We start from the raw sequence: 23,290 nt of genomic DNA, 5'->3' as shown, positions 1-23,290 counted from the left end.
ACGAAAAATAAAATGCATTTTAGTTTTGCGCACGATTTCAAACAAAATTAGAGAAAACAATGCTTAAATGTTGACTACAGTGTTATAATTTTCTTTATTGCCTTGTTTTAAGTTCAAGAATCAGTAGTCAACATAACATTTTACAAATTGGTCCAATTGAGTTACTAATTAGGCCCTGTAGGCACGCTTAAAATTTAATCAATTAATCGCAGGAAATATACTTTGATAAGTTTACACAAGTAAATAATAATTATAGAAACTTCAAAATAATTCAAACATTTCTCTATACTACTATATGTATTTGAAATCATATTATGATATTATATAGAATTATACCTAACGAGGAAACGCGTACGACATACGAGTTATTCTCTATATCATAACATAGTTTTAACAAATTTGATTCTGCAAATATACGTTATTGTATTAATCTTAAACAGCAACTGAGTTCTAATAGTGTATTTAAAATAGCATATATAATTAGAGTTGGAGTTATAATATTATTATTATTATTTTGATTAATCAATTTTCAATGGAACTGCCGTCATGGTATATTTTACAATACGGTTTGGAGTAATGGAAGCCACGTACAACGATGATCCGTCTTTGGAAATAGCTATATCGTGCGGCACTTGTAAGCCCTAAAAAATATTCAAAAATATCAACAACCCCGTTAAACACGGATAATGATATAACTATTCGACGCCGAACAACTTACGTCCTTAGCTAAAGGCCAATGGTCAAGAATGGTCTCGGTCGTCGGATTTATAGTGAATCCCCTAACTGGAATTACAGGTGACGTTGGACCATTGACAGCGTAGAGCATATTGCCTGACGAACATAAAATGATATTTCAACATATTTATCATTATATGTGTAGAATAATTATAAAAAATCGTGCCACTTACCGTGGTTGGTTATGGCGTAAACGCGGCCCAAGTCCGGTTCTTGTATTGTTAAAGCGGCTTGTTCCTTGCTGTCATCCGAGAGTTCAGCTCCCCTACACACCACCCTCATGTCTTCTCGGTCGGCGATGCAAATCATGTCTAGTTGTTCTAGCAACGCCAAACTGTGCGGCACTTGTAGACTCAAAAACTCTAATAGTACAACACAAATAGCACATAAATCATAATGCAGGTTTTGTGGTATAAAAAAATATATAACGTTAGTCTCGCAATATCATAAACATCTTTTAACTTCTTCTTCTCCCAGCTAATTGGAGTTGATCTCCTTAATACTAATGACGAGAGATATGGACGAGAATAGTAAAGGTAGATTAACTCTATTCCTTATCAATATTTCAACTCTTGTCAAATTATACAAAAATGAGATTGTACATAAAAGTAATTAAACCTGCTCTCATCTATGGAGGATAAAAAATTATGTGAACAAGTTTTTGATATAGGTGTGTGGAGAAGGAAATTCAACAGTGAGTTACGGAGAGAAATGGGGGAATAATGCCAGACCATTGCTTCGTAAAAGAACAAAAGATAAGCAACCAGACAAACGATGGACTGGAAACCGAAAGAGGAAAATCACAAAACGAGCCACAGAAGAGGTGTCTGTGGGGACGTAGATAGTAGAGAAAGATCTTATACAACTAGGAATACGATTATGTTTTTTGGTTGAATTTTGTTTACTCGATGACTTACCGTTAGCGTGCGGAAATACACGCAAGAGTTCTCCTCGGGCCGAGTATTTCAAAACTCTGGAATTGCAATATCCGTCGGCGATGAATATATCACCGGTCGAGGCAATGGCCACAGATGTCGGTTGGCAAAGTGTCCTGTACCCTTTACCGTTCTCGAATCTTTTGCCAAACGTCAACGACGGCCTATTCGCCCCAGGTGAAAACTGAAAGAATTGACGTTCATGTCATTCAATCGGTACATCACGTCCGTACACGTGTTAATGTAGCCTGTTATACCTTAAAAACTTGATGCATGGCCACATCGGTGACCCACACATTTCCTTGGTGATCAATAGTGATACCGTGAGGCATGTAAAAGAATCCCGCGCCCCAGCTGGACAACACGTCTCCGGTTTTTGGGTTCAGAGTGACAATGGTGTTGGTAAGAATCGGCCCTTCCTGCACGTGCCGATAGTGAAACGTTTCGTTGAACGAACTGTGCGGAAACAAGTTCACAAATGAAATATTCGTATACTCAATGCTATTCGAGCGCAGAAATCGTCTTACCTTTCATCCCAAACTCGGCTTCCTCGATGAAAAATCACCGGCTGCCCGACCGTATTCATGGCCACTCCACTCACTTGCCCAAGACGGGGTATCGGACTCCTTGGCCATCCTTCGACTTCAATCGGTCTGTTTATACTTATTTGCTCCTGCGATAAAACGAAACAAGTCCTCATTAATCGATCGTACAAATTAATAAAATTAATGTTTGAACATTTTTGGAAACGGGAATAATATTGTCTTTTTTGTATTTCACACCACTGATTCTTATCGCTAATTTTGGTATCAATTGTTTTACCACTTAATCTATTAATAAACTTGCAACATTTTGAATTTTTCGTTTGTATACGTTTTAAATAAAATTTATTATTATTATAGGTAATCAAATTACGAACAAACACAAATTTTAAACTTGATTATTAACTACTATTAATTAATAAAGTATGATGCGCGGTTAAAGGTTTACAATTATGCAGCTATACTCTATTCGGAATAAGAACAGCACGGCGCGGCCGTCCGATTTTCGTCGGCGCTGGATCGGCGGGTAAGAGGTTTCTCCTACCAAGTCGAGGCGCGCCGATGCAATGCTTCGGAACAAAGCCACGCCCATGCGCAACCAGCCCTGTTCTTATTCCGAATAGAGTATAGGTTTTATTACATAAATCCAAAACAAAGACAACACTTCGGGGCTTAGTGAGGACGAAGATGTCACAAGTCTTCAGAAGTTAGAATAACTGAAAGCGATTATCACTTTTAAACAAGCGCTTAACAAAATATCAAATGCTTCCATTTTATAGACAATAAACATGTTTAGGATAATACCATTTCATTTTTTCGGGGTTTCCTTGATAAAAATAGTGTTCCTTTAGATATTTAAATTTTAAAAAAATGGTAACGTATAATGTTAATACAGAAGAAAATAATCTACTCAAAACGTTGACTAGACGATTTAAAAATGTATAATATTGCAAAATAGCCAACAAAAATTGTAATATTCAATACTTGCATACTATTATATCATATTGTAATTGGAATACTAATTGTGACTTAAATGTGTGTGTAGGAGAATTAACTCCCACGAACCATAGCACAATAACAATAAAATGGTTTAGTATCTTATCCTCCGTCTTCTTTAAAAACGCCCTTGGTCTAAGTATAATTGGTATTTAGTTCTAGTTGAATAAAACCGGATCCAATCAATTTGAACACACGAGTAACTACAACAATAACGTTTAAAGCTTCAAATCCGTTATTCGCGTTAAGCGATACATTAATTATGATAAAGTCATTTATTCCTACCATTTAATACTATAGTATTACTAGCGTTGTTATTGCAAACAAAATTAACATTTATTTCTGTACATTACTACAACTCCTAGTGGGACATAATCTGTAGAGATTATCTTTTGGCTCTCATTTACATTGAATTTAATATATATTTGCATAACGCCCTGGCTTTTCTCGATTAAGATTCACAGAAGACAATAGTATACCCTGTAATCAACTTATAATTTTAGTTTATCAACTACCAAAAAGAGTATAAAATAATATTATTTAACCTCGTACAGTTAAAAATGGGCCGTTTGATAACCGATTTGTAATATAGTTAAAACTACTAAGAAATCAATATTTGTATGATTACCCGTATAACAATACATTAACTATGAAGGCTAACAACTACAGTAGGTACCTACATCATAGGTTACATCAGTTTTTAATTACAAGTCAGGATGGGGGGAGGGGGGTTAAACCCGCCTATCACGGAAATTCTACAGACATAATAAAACTAATTTTAATTATAAAAAAAAAATTACTCTAAAACTACAAACTAAATTTATGTAATTAAAAACCATTTTAAGTACTGAAATAGGTGACTCCAACTTAACTTGTACAGTTAAGTACTAATTCGGTTATTTCTGTGGTTAGCTAAGTACTTTTTTTTCAACAGTTGGGATCGAATACAAATTCATGTCAACAAATGCTTATAACCAAACGTCGTCGTATAGGAATTCTATAACCACCAATTTTCTAGCTCAAAAACTTGATTGCGAAGAATGGGTTTTTATTTTGTTTATGATAGGTCTAGAGCAACTTAAAGTGAAGTTTATTTTTGCGCCAACAAAATGTTAAACCACTCTCGCGTTACTAGTTATAGGTATTATGATATACTACCTACGTGTTTAATTACTTTTATAAAGTTTTAGTTACGTTAATATAATCCCTAAAATACTATACGTCAACAAATGCTAATAACAAAACGTTGTCATAAAAAAATGTTGTACAGACGCAAAATTATAAGTATATTGTACTACTCGTATCACAAACCTTTATTGTCGATTAAAAAAACAATTACCGTACAAAAAGTTGTCAAAGAAAATTGGATATTCGACGTTTAGTAGGTATCTAAATACTTAGAATCGTGGAAAAACATATGGGAAAACACACGGGGGGGAGAGTAAGTCCTGATTTTTTGAGTTTCCATAAATGTATGGTCCGCTCTTCAAGCCAAATAATCTGAATCATATACCTGTATTTTCCACGCTTTTAAGTATACTAACGTACTAAAAATAAAATTCAGAAAGTGGAATATGCAATTTTATTTTACAAATTTTTTTTTATGGAAACTGGATTTGTAATCGCCAATACAAGTTTTTATAGGCGAAGTAAGATATACATATAATTTTGCGTCTGTATAACATTTCTCCATGACAACGTTTTTTCATAAGCATTTGTTGACGTATTTATTTTACCTGAACAATTGAATAAGCATTCTGCGTGTTTAGGTGAAAGAAATATTAAAAAAATGTCGTCAAGAATTGTGATAGCGTAATAAAAACATAACTACCAATAAAGAATCCTAATTACTGTACTAATAAACCGGATCGATAGCTGCTTGCAAATCTAGGCGATATATACTATTTTTTGTTTTTTAATTGGAACACGATCTTACTTGAGTAGTTTTTAACTAAATAAAATATTTTATATAAGATACTTTAAATAAGTAATTTGCTACAGTAGACTAACTAGAATTACTCGACGCCTGGACATTTTTTTTTCGTTCTCTTTGAAATGTCCTATCGCACTAGCAAACGTTCAGATAAACTTACAAAAATCACATTTTACTCGCTAACTAAAAAAAAAAATTATTTTTCACATTAACTGTTACTTTTTTCGGATCAAAATAAATCTATTTGTTTTCGGATTATTGCCAAAATCCGTACACTCCATACATTGATAACTATAAGGTTTTTTTTTGTTTTTCTTGAACTTCCCGAGTACTCGAGAATGTAGGTACTTCAATAATTTGCAAAATCTCAATAGTATAAGGTAATTAACGCGATTTATCGTGTAACAGTGATTTAAAAATTGCAAGTTATGATTTATAAATGTATTAAATAATTATGAAAGGTATACTGTGACATAAGGCAACTTGTCACAGAACACTTAGTAAACAGTCTACTTAGTTTTATTTAATTTAATAAATACGTTTTTTAACATATGCACATATTGACTATATATGATTTTAATATATTGTTGTTTTATTACAATGCAGTCATAACATATAGATATACATAATATAAAATCGATAGATAAAAAATATTATGCCAAGTCAAAAGTTTAGAGGTGATTGAAAACTGAACAACGTATTGACGATTATTTGTGGATTCAAGCTATAACAATTGGTTGTTTGCGGGATGCAACAATATTTTTGCTTACTTGTACAGGCAATGCTAGCGGCGGTAAGTCGTCGGTGTTGCCGTAGACGACTCGCTTGATCTCGTTGTAAAAGTTGCTGTCGGCCGGCCAGCCCGTCACCGGACAACAGAAATAAGTGATCAGGGACAACAAGGTGGCGTGGTTCAACAAACGTTTCATTGCCATTGGACCCATTGTGTGTTATGGTGGTGAGTAAGAAGGATTCGTTACTATTGGCCGTGCATTGGCACGACGATAACGGTACAACGTCGACGATGCCTTTGGCCTTGACGCGCTCCCGTTGTACATTCGAGATCAATACACATAAGCTGACATTAGTTAATCGCCAGAGAGCGCCTCGCAATGCAAACATAGTGTTCGACTGTTCGAAAACAATGTGCGTACTCGAAACCCTTGATATCCCATTCACAACCCCTAAAGTCAGAGCTAAAAGCTTAAAAAAGAGCAAGTGAGCTATTTTCTAAAAGTCGGATAAACAGCTATAGACGTACACATTTTTTTTTTAGGATGAACATATTTCAAACCCTAAGCAAAATATTTCAAATATGTGATCCACCTGCTTCCCTCTACCCCTCATTTATAAGATAAAACTCTAGGTTAATTACACATCTATCCGTAGTTCATACAAAACAAGTTTTAAATCCAAGCATAAAATATAAAACTAAGATTCTTAGTTACAACTATCAGCTAAGTGCTAACTAATATATTATAGAAGTCGCCAATGTTACAAAAGGCCTATACAACATCCACAAATCATAATGCATCTATAATTTATATAATTACATTTTGTACAGCCTTAGTATTAGAAAATTATATTTACTAAGAGATTTCTAATAATAGTATGAATAATCGATCTATATAATAAAATTTGCTTATTGATACTTGAATAAATTGATACTTTTTGCTCATCTCTGCTCACGTATCCGATCTTCTATTTAGTAATTATAAAAATGTACCTATTTTTCTTAAAGTGTTGAAAAATAACGCGATTGAAGGAAAAAACGGATTTCTTATTTTTTTCATTGCAAAGTTTTAAAAACTAAAATTAGATTTTAGTCATTTTACCACTGATTCTAGAATATATAGATAATCGGTGCAATACACAAAAACGGCGACCGACTTCATGTGGATTTCCGCTGTCAACGGAGGTACCCTCGTCATAGTTAACCATCCGCCCGTCCATCAACTATGACAAGGATACCTCCGTTGCCAGCGGGAATCCCACATGAACTCGGTTGCCGTTTTCGTGTATAGCCCCGATTATGTGTATATTCTAAAATTAATGATTTTATGTTAAAAAAAACTAAAAATTAACCATGAGTTCGGATACCAGTTTTATTTGGTCCATTGGACCGCTTATACTTATCGGATTTCTTAATTGAACTGGATGTATTTTATCTATAGAGCATAAACCAGTAACAAGTGTACAAACTCTCGTTATTTGAAAATTTTCTCGAAATTACCATTATATATATTATCCTTCATTATCTTAATGAAATAACCAGAGTATTGAGTAATTATTTTATTTAATAAAGATAGGACAACCGTTAAAAGCGCGCCTTATCAGTCATATAACCATTTTGTTTAGTCGTTATCATATTATCAATTGCTTAATGGTTACTGTTATCATTAGCCAAACAAATGACTGAAACACAGATATATATATAATATTTATTATATATCTATGGACTGAAATAAGTGATACCTCATCATTCAGTGACAACAATAACACTATAACAGTAATTAGTTGATAGACGTCAGCAGTTATCTGCTCACTGCTGTAGGCTGTTGCCTTTAGTAATCAAGTTAAAATTTTGAATTTAAATTACATTTTATAAGAATAAACTGCATAATTTTTATATTTTCCATTGTCTTATGACTAATAAGTTATAGTCTTTTATGTAAAAGACAATTAAATTTTTTTTTAAATGTATGATTGAATAATAAGTAATTTATACTTTAATATTCCATGGATTTTAGTATAAAACTGTATACCTGTAATCTATGTATTTTGAAAAACAAAAATTCTACAACTGCTAATATGATAACATGTTAAGGTGAGTAAAACCTCTACTAAATTTACTTGGTCATGTTGATTACGACAGAGGCTACAATTTTTTTTTAAATTTAAATTTTACTTTGGTAAGTCTTTGGTAATCAATACTGAAGATTATTATTGAACACATTAATATAATAGTAAAATATATTTTAAATTAAAAATAATCTAACATTTATTTTTAATCATAACATTGACTAAATACCGCTTATCTAAAGTATTTGGAAATCAAAAGCACAATTAATTGTATGAATAATATACTATCTTTTACAGCTGATACTCAAAAAGAAAATTATTTTAATGCCATGGCTAAAATATGGAAGTCTCAAAATGGTAATCATCATGAATGCGGTTACTCACAAATTATTCAACGGCACGAAAATAGTGATATGTATTGGACAATGCACAAAGACGTAAAAAAAATGTTCCAACTTTTATCTAACGAATCGGGTACAAACAATTCCTAAACTATTACTTTTTCTGGAATCATTCAGAAGTAAAACCATTAACGATTGGTTACACATTTGCGATTACACATTTTTATTTTTTAAGAATTCACTTGTTACTAATATAGCAGTGCTTAAAGTGATGCAGTTTTTAGAACTGTATTCATATTTATTTGATTAATTTTTGTTTTTTTAGAATTACTGAATAAAAAATTTATACTCATACACGTCAGTAGTCATTCTCATCTTGAAGAGCGTTATTTTTTTCCTGCTGAAATTTCTGCATTGGAATTTACATTGTCAAATGGTTTTTCACGTATTTATCATCAGATAGTTGGTATTGGTAAGTATCCCAATGAACTCACTTATCTAAAACTAAAATATAAAAATAATCAACAAAACTATTTTACAATAATAATTAAATATAAATAAATAGTTAAAGATAATAAATTGTATAGTATATTTTTAGCTTAAAAATTTGTAAATTAGATAACTTTTTTAATGATGAGAGGAGGACTAGTGGCCGAGTGGATAAGGCATTAGTTTGTTTAGCACTCACTGTTGCTGATTCGGGTCACCGACGCTTTGTTTGCCAGGCAAGAAACCATCTGGTAAAAAGTATCCTCCATAGTACTACATTCCCTCTTCTACGATGGACTGACGGGACATTCTGCTTAATGAATTCGTTAAGAAACCATCTCATGTTGGCACTGTCTTCAAGGCCTGTACAAGATGATGATGTTTTAATGCAGGGATATTTGATAAATATAAAAAATATATTTACCTAATAGTTATACTAAAGAATTTAACATTTTTGAAAATAGAAATTATAACTTTTTTATATTTATCTAATATGTTGGTATCTTTGTTACAGCGAAAATCTATCCACGGGGTTATGGAGGTGGTTTGAGACAGTACTCAGACACATACCATAAAATTAGCTGTTGGGATAATCATCCTGATGACTATAAAACAATATTGTTAGATCTCCTCAGTTTTTTAAATGTAATTAAAAATTATTTCAATGGTAGAAAATAGTCATTTGTTTTTAAATACCTTTTTTTTGTTTGTTTCAGGGCAATGAACTTAATGAAAAAGATTTAAACGAAGAAACATTAGATTTGCCATACTTGTACACCATAGAAACTGAAATGTTTTCTAATATGATGAACACAAAAATTAGTCTTGAAAATCTTTATAAAACAGTATTTCCAAATCGTAAGTATAACTTGCTTAATATATTGTTACTAGAATATAAATAATATAAAATGTTTAGATTATTTTTAAGAGACATGAAATTATGTTAGTTTTATAATACTATTAAATATTAATAATAATATTTTAGCATAGATGTGAATAAAGTGGTAAATTATAATTTCATTTTACAAATAATTGGCGATTCTTCTTATCAAAATAGTAAAAATTGTTATTGATAAAATTACTATAAGTATTATTTTTTTATTGATAAATTAGTTTAAATCTGTATAAAAATCAGCATACAATTTTATTTTAGATAACCCAGAATACATCAAATTGTTATTCAAAATAGGGTCTCTTGAGAGGTTATTTAATGAAATGATAAATAAATTCAACATCCATTTAAACGGACATTACATAAGTCCAGGATTTTCTCTTAGAGACATTCTAGGATCCGATATGTATGGACTTGGTCTTGGTTGTACGGTAAATTTTGTTACAAAACTACTAACTCAGTAACTATTAATATTTACTTTCATTTATCTGTCTGTTATGTTTTTTTTTTATAGTTTCATGAAGTACGAGATATTGCATTTAAGTGTTCCAGGTCACGTGTTCTGCAATGGATGTCAAATATTTGCAAACATTTAAATAAATATACCAGCCTTAAAATTATTCCTGGGAGAAACGTAGCATTATTATTGAGAGACGGATCGAGATTGGTATATATATATTTATTTTAATACGATTTAGTATTGTTAACATGCGCCATATTTAATGCAAAATACTATTATATACATTTTTGTACTTCATTTTTTAAAGATTATTGAAGACGAGAATACACCTATTACTAGACAACAACTTGGAATGAAGCCACTAACAGAGTATTTAATTAATTATCATCAAAAATATTATTGTGATGATAATATAGATTAACTATTAATAAATCTATAATAAATGTCATAACTATTTTATATTTATAGCCAATTTTTTATTTTATACTTAGCCAATAATTTATTTCTTATTTTGTCTAATTTTTTTTTGGCATTATAAGTAAACCCATTATTTTTTATTATTTTACTATCTTTATGTAGTACACATGTAACTTACATTAATATTTAAGTGTGTGTCACTGGTTTAACACTCGGTCACGGGCACTTCGTTTGCTGGGCGAGCAATTGTCCAGTGAAAAGGAGCTGCCATCTTCCTCTCCGGTGCTAGTCTGACAACCTGTTCTGGACAGTGAATTCGCCAAGAAACCCTCGTAATGGCAGCTTTGAGCCTTAAATACCTGTTAAACTGATAATGATATTTTATAAAAAAAATAAAACTAATTTATATTTTTAACAAATTATAAATTGTAAAATTAATATAATAAAATTATTTTATATTTTTTAAATGACTAATGTACTCATTTTATATTAAAATTTAGTAACTACAAACTATAAAAGTTCCTTATTACCCTGTCATCGAGTTTCTTTAACCTTCTATCAGTTGCATGGCTCACCACAAATTTTAAATTATGTAAATGACATAAAAAAGTTTTTATTTAATTTAACTTGTGGGGTCACGGCATTGACAATCGCTATAAGTCCAGGGTAGTACCCAACTGGGACCAAGTGGCAACGAACACAGCTTAACTTCAGGTGCCGAATGGAAACTGAGGTCATCACTGCGCTACACCATTGTTAATATTTAATGTTTTATATAGCTGCTGTATACAAGTTTATCTTAGATTATCAGTAATTGGAATATTGTTTTTTCATACTAGTGTGCCTGTGTTAACTGTCTAAATCTATATATTTGGAAACTTTTTACCTACAATTATGTTGTTGTTTATATATATTATATTTTTTTTAAATATAAATATAAATAAGCTTGAACTCATTGTAATCGAAAACTTATTATGAAGAAGTTTTCAATCCTAAATTTCAAATCTAAATCTGATCTGCATACTTCCTATTCACAGGGACGTAGATACAGCGTCACAACAATCTACAATCCCACCTAGACCAACTTCAAAATTGCTAAAAAAAAAGAGAGTACAAATCAATGAAAGTAAACCTGTACAAGACATATTTACTCGTAGACAAACTACCTGGCTGTCTGTATACTTAACATCTAAATTCCATCATCTTTAATGTAAAATACTTAAGAATTTACTTGACAACCCTTATAAGGTCACATCATACCAATAACACTAAAACCAATCTTAACAACTGCCTACGTCTCCTTAAAAGATTCCTAAATCTGAAACTGCCCGAAACAAATTCATGAACCTCAAAACTTACTCTACGACCAAAGTTATAATCTACTAATAAAACCCCTATGGACCTACGGCCCACAAATCTAGGGAGCTGCAGAAAATCAAATCCATACCTGAATGCGCTATACAGTTATATACTAGATACCAAAACTTTCTATTCAATCTTCCAAACTTGGCTATAAACCTAGCATTACCTAACATGTTAAGAAATCCTTCTATAAGGTTGTAACATAAATGATGGCAAAACCTATTAAAACGGTAACAAACTAAAAATAAAAGTGTCGTTGGTAGACGGTCTCTAACTCAAGTCAAAACACGCTATCGTAAATAGAAACCTCAAATATACTCATTAATCAATTTACTACATTGTATAGATTGTATATTATGTAAAATAAAAAAAACTGATACTGAACAGTCAAGATGTTTCTAAATAATTAAATTCTAAAATCTAGTTATGAAAATCATTTTTTTCTCAATTAAATTTGTTAATTATGTAAAAGAATATGTTGTACATTAAAAAATAAAGGTTAGTAGAAAAATTAGTGAAAGAAGTAGGTACCTACAAATTTGTGTAATGGAAAATGTTTACCTCGCACGACCATTTAAAGGTTAACTCAAGAAAATAAAATTATACATGTTTTAATATTTTTAGTCCAAAATAAGTTACTCAAGATATTTTAACCAAAAAATTAAAATATTTTATAACAAAAAAAAACACAAGCTCTAAACAATTTTAAATATCAATTTGAATTTTAATAAATAAAGAGTATTATAAGTATTAAAATATACCTTATATTAGAGAATAACGTAAAATATTTTTTATTTTAAATTGATATCAATTTAATAAATAGCTAGAATGTTTTTTTTTAAATTTATAAAATGATAAAAGGAATAATAAATGAATAGTTTGCTTGTCGTAATTATAGCTCTATAACACAGAACAAAGGATCAAAAAACAAAACAAAAAAATTTCTAGTCAAAAGCCATTGTTTTTTTTTTTTTTAACTTTTTATAAGTATTACATCATTTCATGATTTCTAATATTGGTAAAATAGACATGGGCGCCCACAGGGACGGGCGGAAGGGGCAACTTCCCCCGCTAGCATCTTAGCAAGTTAAAAAAAAATGTATCAAATATTATCCTAAACTCGCAAAATCCATTAAAAAATCATAGGCGGCCCCCCTGAATTTTCACCTGCGGGCGCCTTGTAAGCAGAAAATTTTTTTGGTATTCACTATAAAGCCCCTCTGCATTGTTAGTAAGAGTAAAATAGTAAATTATTGTTAGTAAAGAAAATTATTTTTTAATTACCATGCTTATCGGTTGAAAACAAATAAAAACAGCATATTTCGTTCTGTTGTGCGTCGAGTCGAATCATCCAAGTCCTAAACAAAACTTCTGAACAAAATACAATACATTAACGTAAGTATTCGAGCTGAAAGACAATTGTAAATCGACATCACTTATCAGCTAAGTGCTACAGGTGTCACGTGGTCCTTGGAACGCCGCCAAAAAAATGTGAGGAAGGAGTTGTTGTATGTGATATGTCTGTGGTTGTTATCAGTTAAAGACATTTTATCACATTAACATAAATCATATATAATAATAATAAATAAAAGGATATATACAAATAACAGTTGACAACTCTCCAGGACTCTCGACTCTCCTTATTCGTTTAAAAAAATTATTGTTCAAATCATGTGTCATAACTCGTAAGTCAATAATAAGGTAAAGAATTTCATTACTCTATCTGTGACAGGAGTAATAATATTAAACAATTAATGTCATAATAATAGTACAAATAACTGATAATAAGAAAGCCAAAAATGGCAATAAGAAGAATATAAAATATAGATAGTGATTTATTACAATAAAAATTTATTTCTAAAAAAATTGTTACCTTTTTAAGAAAATGGAAAACACAATATCAGGTAAAACTATTTTGGTATTAAAAAAAAATACAAAAACTTCATTAGGTGTAATATTTTGTTTTATACAACGTTAGAACAAGTGGATACGACTGAAGATTCAAAAGGAGAGTCTAGTTTGGAAAACAAGAAAAATGTACGGTTCCAATCACTATTTTCTTGTCTTGATCCTTCTTTTTGGTATAAAGTTACACAGTTAAAATTGGAGGTCGATAAGTTGAGTGAAGTATCTAGGCCTCTTATTGGCTTTTATTCTTCAAAGAGTGCTCCATTTATATCGTTGGATTGTTCATCGTTCAACCAGTAAGTGTTTATTTTATTCAAAAGTATACTTAGTAGATAAAATAAAGGCTATATTGAGTATTGAAGCCATACGCCGATTTATTTTATACCATTGGCATAATTTTATTGTAACCAGTTTTTATTTAAAATTACTAAATATAATAATTTAGACTATTATGTTATTAGAGAAATCAACCAAACATCGACTAACTATGTTGCCAGAGGTCATTGTATACATAGAAATACATTAGATTCCTTTAAAAACTGTGATAAAAGTGAGTTACTAAAGAATTTCGGAGAACAATTGCTGGACGATTTTCGTTCCGGAAGAGCAGTTAAAGATCCTTCGTTAATTCCAGCATTCAATATATTGATGTATTCTGTAAGTAAATCTTATATTATTTTTAATTTTGTAATTTACAATAAATCAATAATCTAATAATTTAATATTTATTGTTTAATAGGATCTTAAGCGATACCATTTTTATTATTGGTTTGCGTTTCCAACTTTTGCTGAACCAATGTATTATTTAGCCGACCTTCCAAGACCACTTGATACTGTATTATTACTTACTCAAGTAGGTTCTTAAGATCATCAAGTATTAATTATAGTAATACTAAAATGATATGCATAGCTGAGATTTTTACCATTTGACTATAACCAAAGCTAAATTATTATTGGGTTTATTTTTATGACATTAGATTGATTGTCTTCTTCCTAAATTTCAAAGTCTTCAAATTAATCAAAGAGGATTTTTTGGTATTGTGTTAAAAAAAGGCGGCGAGATTGAAGTTATTACTTTAGAAAAGTACATAGAACTAAGAAATACATTGGAAAATCAATCACAGTGTTATTTAGTATTTGCAGATCCTTCAGATTTAGAAAACAACCCAGGATGGCCATTGAGAAATGTTTTGTTTCTTTTACTATTACATTGGTAATGTATATGTTTTACTTATTACAATGTAACATTTTAAATTGATAGTAATTTTATTATGGATATTATTTGTTTTAAAGTCCATCTGCATTGAATTCAACATTTAAAGTTATTGCTTTGAGAGGAACAACACAAAATAAGTTTAACAAAAGCATTTTGTTCAGTATCAAAGTACAATGTGTGTTTTTAATTATGTTTTTGTTATTATGTAATTTAATGCTAAAAGAGTATAAATGTTATTAGCTAATTTTGAAATGGCGATTGTACAAGACATTAAGTTTGTAGGCTGGGAAAAAAACAATAAAGGAAAGTTTTGTCCTAAATATGTCGACCTTAGTAAAACGATGGACTCAAAAAAGTTAGTATTATACAAGTTGAATTTTGAATTTTAATATCTATCTCATAGAATACATTTTTTTTAAAGGCATGCCAGAGAGTCTGTCGATTTAAATCTTAAGCTTATGAAATGGCGTTTAGCACCGGATTTAAATTTGAACGTTTTAGCTCAGTCAAAATGTCTTGTAATAGGTGCTGGTACTTTAGGCTGCTGTGTTGCCAGAAATCTAATGGTACATCTAATTAGTCAAGTCAATATTGTTCATAATAAATACTAATTTGGTTTATGTGATATTATTTACTAGTCATGGGGTGTTCGCAACATAACATTTATTGACAACGGTAAAGTTTCTTATTCGAACCCTGTTCGGCAATCGCTGTACAAGCATTCACATTGCGTGGGTTCAAACACCTATAAAGCCTTAGCGGCCGCGGAAGTTTTAAAAGAGATACATCCAGAAATAGTATGCACCTATATTTTTTACTGATGTGTTATTACTGACATTATTTATATGTATTGTTGCTTAATAATTAGAACAGCGCTGGTGTGATAATAAATATTCCAATGCCTGGCCATGAAGCAAATAGTGAAGGCCTACACGATGTGGACCGACTTTCAAAACTCATACAAGATCACGATGTTATATTTTTGCTAACAGACTCAAGAGAGAGCCGTTGGTTACCTACAATGCTGTCAACTTTACACAACAAAGTAAACGTTTAGACAATTTTAATCAGTTATTGATTTTGATTTTTTTTTCTTTTTTAATTATATTTGATAATAAAGTTTTTTATTTTTAAAATTGGCATAATTTATTAAATAATAATTCGGTAAAATTTGAATGTTAAAAAGTCTTTTTTTTTTAAGCTTGCCATAACTGCTGCTCTCGGTTTTGATTCATATTTAGTAATCAGACATGGAACCAAATTGCAGTCGGCGTCCTCTGAAACTACAAAATTGGGATGTTATTTTTGCAATGATGTTACTGCACCAGGGAATGTAAGATAATGCAAATTGACATTTTACAATAGTTAAACTATTTTGTATTCATTTAACACCTGTTAATTTTTTAAGTCTTCTGTGGATAAGACATTGGATCAACAATGCACTGTTACTAGGCCAGGAGTATCAGCAATAGCCGGAGCTTTGGCTGTTGAATTATTTGTCTCCTATGCTCAACTGAAGTAGAATATAATAATAATAGTATTTATATTTAATAAATAATTACAAGTACATTACTTTTTATTTGTATTTAGAGACGACATTTCAGCAAACGCTAATAGTTGTATAGGGGTTGTGCCACATTCTATCAGGGGTTTTTTGTTTGACTACCAACAGATTACACCATTCACTCCAAATTTTGATAAATGCATCGCATGTTCATCCAAAGTAATTTAAAAAAAAGAAAAAGATCACAAGCTTAGCAGGTTATGTTATAATATTTGTTACATTTGTTTTAGGTTACTAACAGTTTTATTAATAGCAGAGATGAATTTTTAAGTTATGTGTTTACAAACCCAAATTACTTAGAAGACTTGACAGGATTAACTGAACTCAAAAATCAGTTTGAAAAACTCGAAGTATAATACAATTATTCTGTGGAAATAACCTATTCTTCTAAACAGTATATTTAAAAATTGTATTTTTCAGATTTTTGAAGTCGATGAATTTGATATTTGAAATCCACATTCACTCCTACTATTGGATTGATTCTGAAAATCAGCAATTACTTATGCACATATTCTAGAGTGTCATGCATTTGAATAAATATATATTTATTAATATTTGTTTGTTTATTTATATTCTACAATTAATTATAAGTTACACAATTATTATTTATGTACAATTCAATGTCTAACTGCATATTAAAAAACACAGGTCCAGGCAAAATTAGCAAACAAATTATCTTTTATAGTTAATATTTCACCTAATTTTAATTTATTTTAGAAAAACATAACCTCATCCCTTATGTTTTAAATCCTTATGAACTTGAACTTTTTAAATAGTAACATAGTATATATTTTATTAAGATTAATTTAGTAACTAGTCGATAATCAGTTTTAAAGTTAAAAATAAAATTAAGTACAGGAAGAAGTTTGTAGTATAGTATTATTTTTATCCGAACACATTACTCTACCTCACTCCATTTCCCGTCCTACATTTTACACTAAAATAACTTTATAAGTAATTATTATAAATGGTTATCGACTAGTCAAATTTTTCAGCAAATTATGCTTAATCTAAAAAAAATGAGTTAATATATATTATGTTACCATCTAAAAAAATCAATTTCATTGCGTTTTAACACATAAGGGATAAGGTTATAGATAGTAGCAAAATATATCAAATTTGGGCTAACTAATAACTATGAAAGTATGAAGAAGTATTTTAAAAAGTCTAATATCTTTTAAGATACAGGCTGGTTCATAGTTAGTGAATTCAGAATTGCAGATTAGTGCTCTGCACGATTGTTATCACGTAAACGGGCTGTAGATAATAAATGAATGATAACATTATCAGCTACTTTATACGTGGTGCTATAGGTTACACAATAAAATATTTTAGTCGTTATTACTTTTTTGTGTTTGATACAATAATATTACATATTTAAATATGTCATTGATGAATGATGATATTTTTTTTTTCAAATTCACGTACAGGTTATTAACAGCTACATGGATAACTTTATAATTGTATTTAACATGCTATACTTATTGACCATGATAAGTACTAAACCGTTGTTGTATATTTCTGGTCCGTCATAAGAAGATCCGCCTGCAGCAACGATGAAGTGGTTGGCATTATTACAACCTTATAGGTTTGTAAAATCATATTTGGTTTTAATTGTATTCCTGATTGGAGTATTATGCTGCATCCTATTGCCAATATTTTGGCCGTTCGTTCTACATGATCACAGTGAACATAAAGATTTGATTGTGAGGCGCCCTTTTTCAATTGTCGATTTCGACTATCACGAATTGGTCGATACGGGTAAAGAAGTCCATGAATTAATCATCAGAGAATCAACTGTGGATGTTGTTTGTAAGAAAAATTATTTCAAAATTGTTGTTGATCTACCAATAAGTCATTTCTATGTATCTTTTTTTTTTTTATAGCTGACCAAGACAATGTTGAAGCACTGATATCACTAATTGCTGCTAATGAAATGAAATTGGAAGGTAAAACCCAAAAAGCAATGAAACTTATAGAACACGGGATAGCACTTTCTCCGAGAAATCCCGATTTGTTAAATGGCTACGGAGAGATTATTGAAGAGTTACAGAAAGATGTTGTAAAAGCTGATCAAATGTATTTTCAGGTTTGTTATCTAAGAACATTGGTTGACAGTTTACATAGTTTACATAATATTTTAGGCACTTGTACATAGTCCAAAACATAAAGGAGCGTTGCGAAATCGTAAGAGAACCGAACTAATTGTTGATGATTTAGATTGGCAACAACTTAAACGTATTGATGAAAAAAGAGACAAAGTGGCATCTATATCTGAATCAAATAGTGCTTTAAGACGAGCAAAAAAAGAAGCATATTTTCAAGTATGTTAAATAAAAAGTAAAATTAGTGTTCATTTTTTATATATTATTATTATAAAGTGTTGTAAACTTAATAAAATATTAAAATCGTCCTTTATGTTCATCAGTATATTTTGGTATCCCATACAGTAATGTAGATAATGTATTATGTATAGTTCGATAGTATACAAATAATAAGTATGTTTTTTCAATACTTTTATTAGCACATTTATCACACCGTTGGTATTGAAGGAAATAGAATGTCTTTATCAGAAACAAGATCAATATTAGAAACTAGAATGGCCATAGGTGGAAGAAGTCTTGCCGAACATAATGAAATAATAGGTCTTGAAGCCGCTCTCAAGTACATTAATGCCACATTAATCAATCAGTTTGGACGTATAGCAGTCGACGATATTTTAGAAATTCATAAAAGAGTTATGGCATTTGTCGACCCTTTTGAAAGTGGAGTTTTCCGTCATACTCAAGTATTTAAACTGAAAATAAACAATTGAAAATGGCTCTTCCTTCGCTGTATAATTTTAATAGTTAAGTTTTAATTTTTTTAGGTTTTTGTTGGTGGTCATATTCCTCCGGGTCCATCACATATTTTGGCACTAATGGAAAATTTTTCGAAATGGCTGAATTCCGACACCGCTCTTCGATTACATCCTGTTAGATATGCTGCATTGGCACATTATAAATTAGTGCATATACATCCGTTCACCGATGGCAATGGACGTACCTCGCGACTCCTCATGAACATGATTTTAATGCAAGCTGGTTATCCTCCTGTCATAATTCCAAAAGGAGAAAGACACAAGTACATACATTATCCTAGTGTATTATGTTGATGTCAACAATTGTATTTTTTTTTAAATAGGTATTATCGAAATTTGGACCTTGCTAACAAAGGTGACATTAGGCCGTTTATGAGATTCATTGCAGAATGTACTGAAAAAACACTAAACCAATTTTTATTATCGACATCAACAGAATTTACTACTGACATTCCGGAATTAGATTACGATAATATTATTTTAAACTAATATCTAAAACCCTTTTTTTATTTTACCAATTATTTGTTGTATTTTTTTGTTATCTTATATCTTCACTGTTTTTGTATAATGTCAAATATTCTAGTATTTACTATTTTATTATTATTGTTTTAGATGTATTATTATGCCTCAAACTATTGCCAATTGCCTGTGATATTAAGTTATTCAGTGTTTACCATTTAATTTTAAACCTAATTATATGTTTCAATGTTATAAGTAATATATGCATGACAGAAATATATTTGACCAGTTAAAATGCTTTTTATATTTTTATTTCAATAATACATTAGGTTGTACTACATTGGTATAGGTATATATTACAGACAAAAGCAAAAAATCAGACAATCACAGAATTTTCGACAATTCTTAAACTGCCCAAAAGTGGATTACCACTAAATGAAAAAATCAATTTAATTACAAAAAATATGTTTAATCATAACTTACAGTATTATAATCACTCTTATAGATGTGTGTTAGGCAACTACCGCAATTAGTAAAATAATATGCATAGTAAAAATTCTAAACAATAATACAAACCAGTTAAAATTGTGTTATATTAAAGAAAGAGAAAAATTTTGAATTTTATTTCACAACAAAAAAAATAAACAAATACATATTGCACTCATATTTTGGTAATTGAAGTATAATATAATATATTAAACATTAAAAAATATTGTGTAAAATAACAAACAAGTTTAATAAAAACATAAATTTTAAATTAACAAAAAAGAATAAACTAGTATTACATTATGTAATGATAGCAAATGCTAAAAATGGGTTAAAGTACAATGTATGTAAATATCAGGAAAATTTTGGTTGAGATACGTATTTTACGTATTAATTATTTTAATTATTATTAAAAATAAATTATTGTAATTATTTTACGTATTAAACGCATTACGAAAATTGATAATAATTCATAAAAAATATTATCTATATTTTAACATACAAATGTTACATTACGTTGTATGTGTTTATACTATATATATAATATTGCACTTCTTAAAAAAAAAATCTTTATAATTACATAATTAACATAACGTGGTTTTACATACAAGTTAGTATAGTAAATGATAAATAATATATACTAAAATAAAAATAATAAAATAGGAAACTTGAAATTAATATTTAAAAAAATACATTTAAGCTGAAGAAAGAAACACGATTTTTGAACTATTGTAGAATTAATGCATAAACAAGCAAACAGGATTATTTTTAATATTTTTAAAAAAAAATATGTAAATATGTTTGTAATTATAAAATCACAAAATCACCGAGTTAATCCTAATGACGGTTGTAAATCCAAAAATAATATTTGAGGAAAGTAAAAAGTATACTTTGACATTTTTTTAATGTAACTATGATTGTTACTTATTACTTATTAAAACATGATTTAAAGTATTCAATAAACAAAAAATTTCGAAGTATTACAATTGTTATAAGGATTTTAAAACTGCAGATATCTAGTTATTTAAATACAATGCACACATATTAGGTATGCAAATTGTATATTTTGTAAAAAATGTATATAATATTTGATTATTTAAATATAGACAAGTTCGGATATTATCATAAGAATAATTTTCAAATCCAAACAGTTTTAATTTAAATATTTGAAATTTTCCTATGAAGATTTTCTTAGAAAACATCTAATACGATCAATTATTAAAATTTGATATAATAGTTTAAGCACTTTTCCATTTATGACACGTAACACGTTTAATATTCATGTTTCTTAAATTGAATTTGAAAAAAAATGTTCACTCTAAATCGCCTGTAATTTAAAAAAAAAAATATTGTATTGAATGTTATTGAATTAAGATACAAAAATGAAACTATTACAATTAAACTAAAAAATTGCAATCTTGGCAGGAAAGTTATCCTAAAACCGTCGAAAGTAAGTTAAAATATTATTGTTTTTTTTGGTGACAATGACTAAACGACTTCAAGTCGATATATGCCTCATAGTTTTTAACCGAAAATCTGATGGTAGCAAATAACTATGGATTTATAAAATATCTATAAACCTAATTAGAAAAAAATGTATAAAATCGTTGACCGACAAGACGTGTCTTATTAAAATATCACAACTAATATGATACTGGATACATAAATAATTATAATACCTATATAATAATATGTGAAAGTATAAAAATCCACGTATACCTAAACGGATTTCAAATCGCACATTATAAGCATGCAATTTCACTTAAATAATTTGAAAGAATGAATTTTCGGCACTTGTTTTGTTTTAGGTGCGATTAATAAAATTATTTTATTCGTTTTTAGATGGACGGACCCGCGACACGCCGGACGGACAGTATTACAAAATAATATATGATGTTAATAACAATTTGTTATATTAATCGTACTGGAAGAATTATATTCGATGGCACGTGTTGCAATAAAAAAAAAAATCATCACGCATAATAATTTACACAATAAATTGCCATCAGTCATCAATGGCACTGGCAAATTTTTCCAAAGGCTCGGAAATCATTTATGGCTAGTTCAAGCCTGAGAAAAATTGTTTCAAAATACACAAAAAACGTCCAAATTTACAGAGGTATACAAACTTAAGCTCACAACACTTAGTTCATAAATAGTAATAATAGTTTAAGCTAAGATCTATGACCCTAACGGATGGATAGGTCAGATCTAAACGCTTCGGAAGTACATGCTCAGCTTCCACATAGTCATCGGTTTCTTGAACACCGTCACCGAGCCGTCCTGTTCGATACCGCCCAATAGGAACACCGTGCATTCTTTCACTTGCGGCTGATGTTCACGCACTCCGGCCCGACTGGCGCTGACGGCACGGGCCTTTGGCGTGGGGCCGCGTATGTCTACGCTAGAGTGGTTCAACTTCTTGGACGAGTTGTACGACGTTATGGTCGAGTTGAACGCCGTGGACGAGCTCAACGCCAATGTTTTGGGCGGAACGGGCCGGTTCATCTGGCGCATTTCGAATGCGTTATCGCTGTCCTCCAACAGACTGTCCGGTGGACTGTTTAACTTAACGTAGTCTCCTGCAACAACAAGCAAACCGATCAATTACTAATATATTGGTATACAAGTTATTAATATACTTCTTCCTCTTCTTCTCATTCGCCTCCATCCTAACTATTTGGGATCGGCCACCATTGTCCTAAGCCTCCATTCCGCAAGATCTTTCACACCATCACGTGTACACCAACAGTACACATATCATTCTCAATCGCATATAACCACCTTTTTCTGGTCTTCCTCTTCCCCTCCTTCTTCCTACATTTATTTTCATTACCATTTTTATTGTTTCCGGGTTTTCTCTCTTTATAACATGTCCAAACCATCTAAGCCA

At 30.2% G+C, this 23,290-nt stretch overlaps 5 protein-coding genes across 8 annotated transcripts in view; 3 read left to right on the top strand and 2 right to left on the bottom strand.

The window, feature by feature from the left end:
• Window positions 1-75: 75 nt before the first annotated feature.
• Window positions 76-7,070, bottom strand: LOC126841143 (peptidyl-alpha-hydroxyglycine alpha-amidating lyase 2-like). The gene is made up of 7 exons (XM_050577459.1): window positions 5,912-7,070; window positions 2,198-2,343; window positions 1,928-2,126; window positions 1,653-1,854; window positions 909-1,097; window positions 719-831; window positions 76-641 (listed from the first exon to the last, which is right to left on the bottom strand). Exons 1-7 carry the CDS (start codon window positions 6,083-6,085, stop codon window positions 519-521), a joined length of 1,146 nt encoding a protein of 381 aa, XP_050433416.1. The 5' UTR covers window positions 6,086-7,070; the 3' UTR covers window positions 76-518.
• A 543-nt stretch (window positions 7,071-7,613) lies between these two features.
• Window positions 7,614-11,009, top strand: LOC126841144 (protein maelstrom 2-like). Of its 3 annotated transcripts, none has more exons than XM_050577461.1 (8): window positions 7,614-7,968; window positions 8,241-8,417; window positions 8,610-8,756; window positions 9,288-9,418; window positions 9,484-9,631; window positions 9,927-10,096; window positions 10,180-10,332; window positions 10,433-11,009. In XM_050577461.1, exons 2-8 carry the CDS (start codon window positions 8,273-8,275, stop codon window positions 10,544-10,546), a joined length of 1,008 nt encoding a protein of 335 aa, XP_050433418.1. In that variant the 5' UTR covers window positions 7,614-7,968; window positions 8,241-8,272; the 3' UTR covers window positions 10,547-11,009. The 3 variants fall into 3 exon arrangements, with proteins under 3 accessions (XP_050433418.1, XP_050433420.1, XP_050433419.1); XM_050577463.1 differs by having other exon boundaries at window positions 7,615-7,968; window positions 9,490-9,631; XM_050577462.1 differs by lacking the exon at window positions 7,614-7,968 and adding an exon at window positions 7,972-8,053.
• A 2,456-nt stretch (window positions 11,010-13,465) lies between these two features.
• Window positions 13,466-17,174, top strand: LOC126841141 (ubiquitin-like modifier-activating enzyme ATG7). Its single transcript, XM_050577457.1, has 15 exons — window positions 13,466-13,808; window positions 13,883-14,108; window positions 14,274-14,469; window positions 14,552-14,665; window positions 14,790-15,025; window positions 15,106-15,203; window positions 15,269-15,383; window positions 15,450-15,594; window positions 15,667-15,825; window positions 15,897-16,073; window positions 16,230-16,361; window positions 16,437-16,546; window positions 16,619-16,751; window positions 16,823-16,942; window positions 17,013-17,174. The coding sequence occupies exons 1-15, from the start codon at window positions 13,790-13,792 to the stop codon at window positions 17,040-17,042; spliced, it is 2,010 nt and encodes a 669-aa protein (XP_050433414.1). The 5' UTR covers window positions 13,466-13,789; the 3' UTR covers window positions 17,043-17,174.
• A 734-nt stretch (window positions 17,175-17,908) lies between these two features.
• Window positions 17,909-20,131, top strand: LOC126841142 (protein adenylyltransferase Fic). Its single transcript, XM_050577458.1, has 6 exons — window positions 17,909-18,404; window positions 18,479-18,681; window positions 18,737-18,916; window positions 19,117-19,380; window positions 19,462-19,715; window positions 19,776-20,131. The coding sequence occupies exons 1-6, from the start codon at window positions 18,149-18,151 to the stop codon at window positions 19,939-19,941; spliced, it is 1,323 nt and encodes a 440-aa protein (XP_050433415.1). The 5' UTR covers window positions 17,909-18,148; the 3' UTR covers window positions 19,942-20,131.
• A 1,446-nt stretch (window positions 20,132-21,577) lies between these two features.
• The window catches only part of LOC126840334 (uncharacterized), a 40,888-nt gene continuing 39,175 nt past the window's right edge, over window positions 21,578-23,290 (bottom strand). Inside the window, exon 8 of one of the 2 annotated variants that reach the window (XM_050575997.1) lies at window positions 21,578-22,979. In XM_050575997.1, the coding sequence (XP_050431954.1) occupies window positions 22,609-22,979 (371 nt within the window). In that variant the 3' untranslated portion in view covers window positions 21,578-22,608. The remainder of the gene's footprint in view (window positions 22,980-23,290) is intronic. The other variant, XM_050575996.1, reaches the window with a different exon arrangement.

This window comes from Adelges cooleyi, unplaced genomic scaffold (genome assembly GCF_023614345.1).
Source record: "Adelges cooleyi isolate 19-005CV unplaced genomic scaffold, UGA_ACOO_1.1 ACOO_flye_CR_arks_rails_tigmint_CR_PRNA_376, whole genome shotgun sequence".
Taxonomy (NCBI): Eukaryota; Metazoa; Arthropoda; class Insecta; order Hemiptera; family Adelgidae; genus Adelges; species Adelges cooleyi.
Note: the sequence above shows the minus strand (reverse complement) of the source record. Positions and strands in the feature narration are given on the sequence as shown.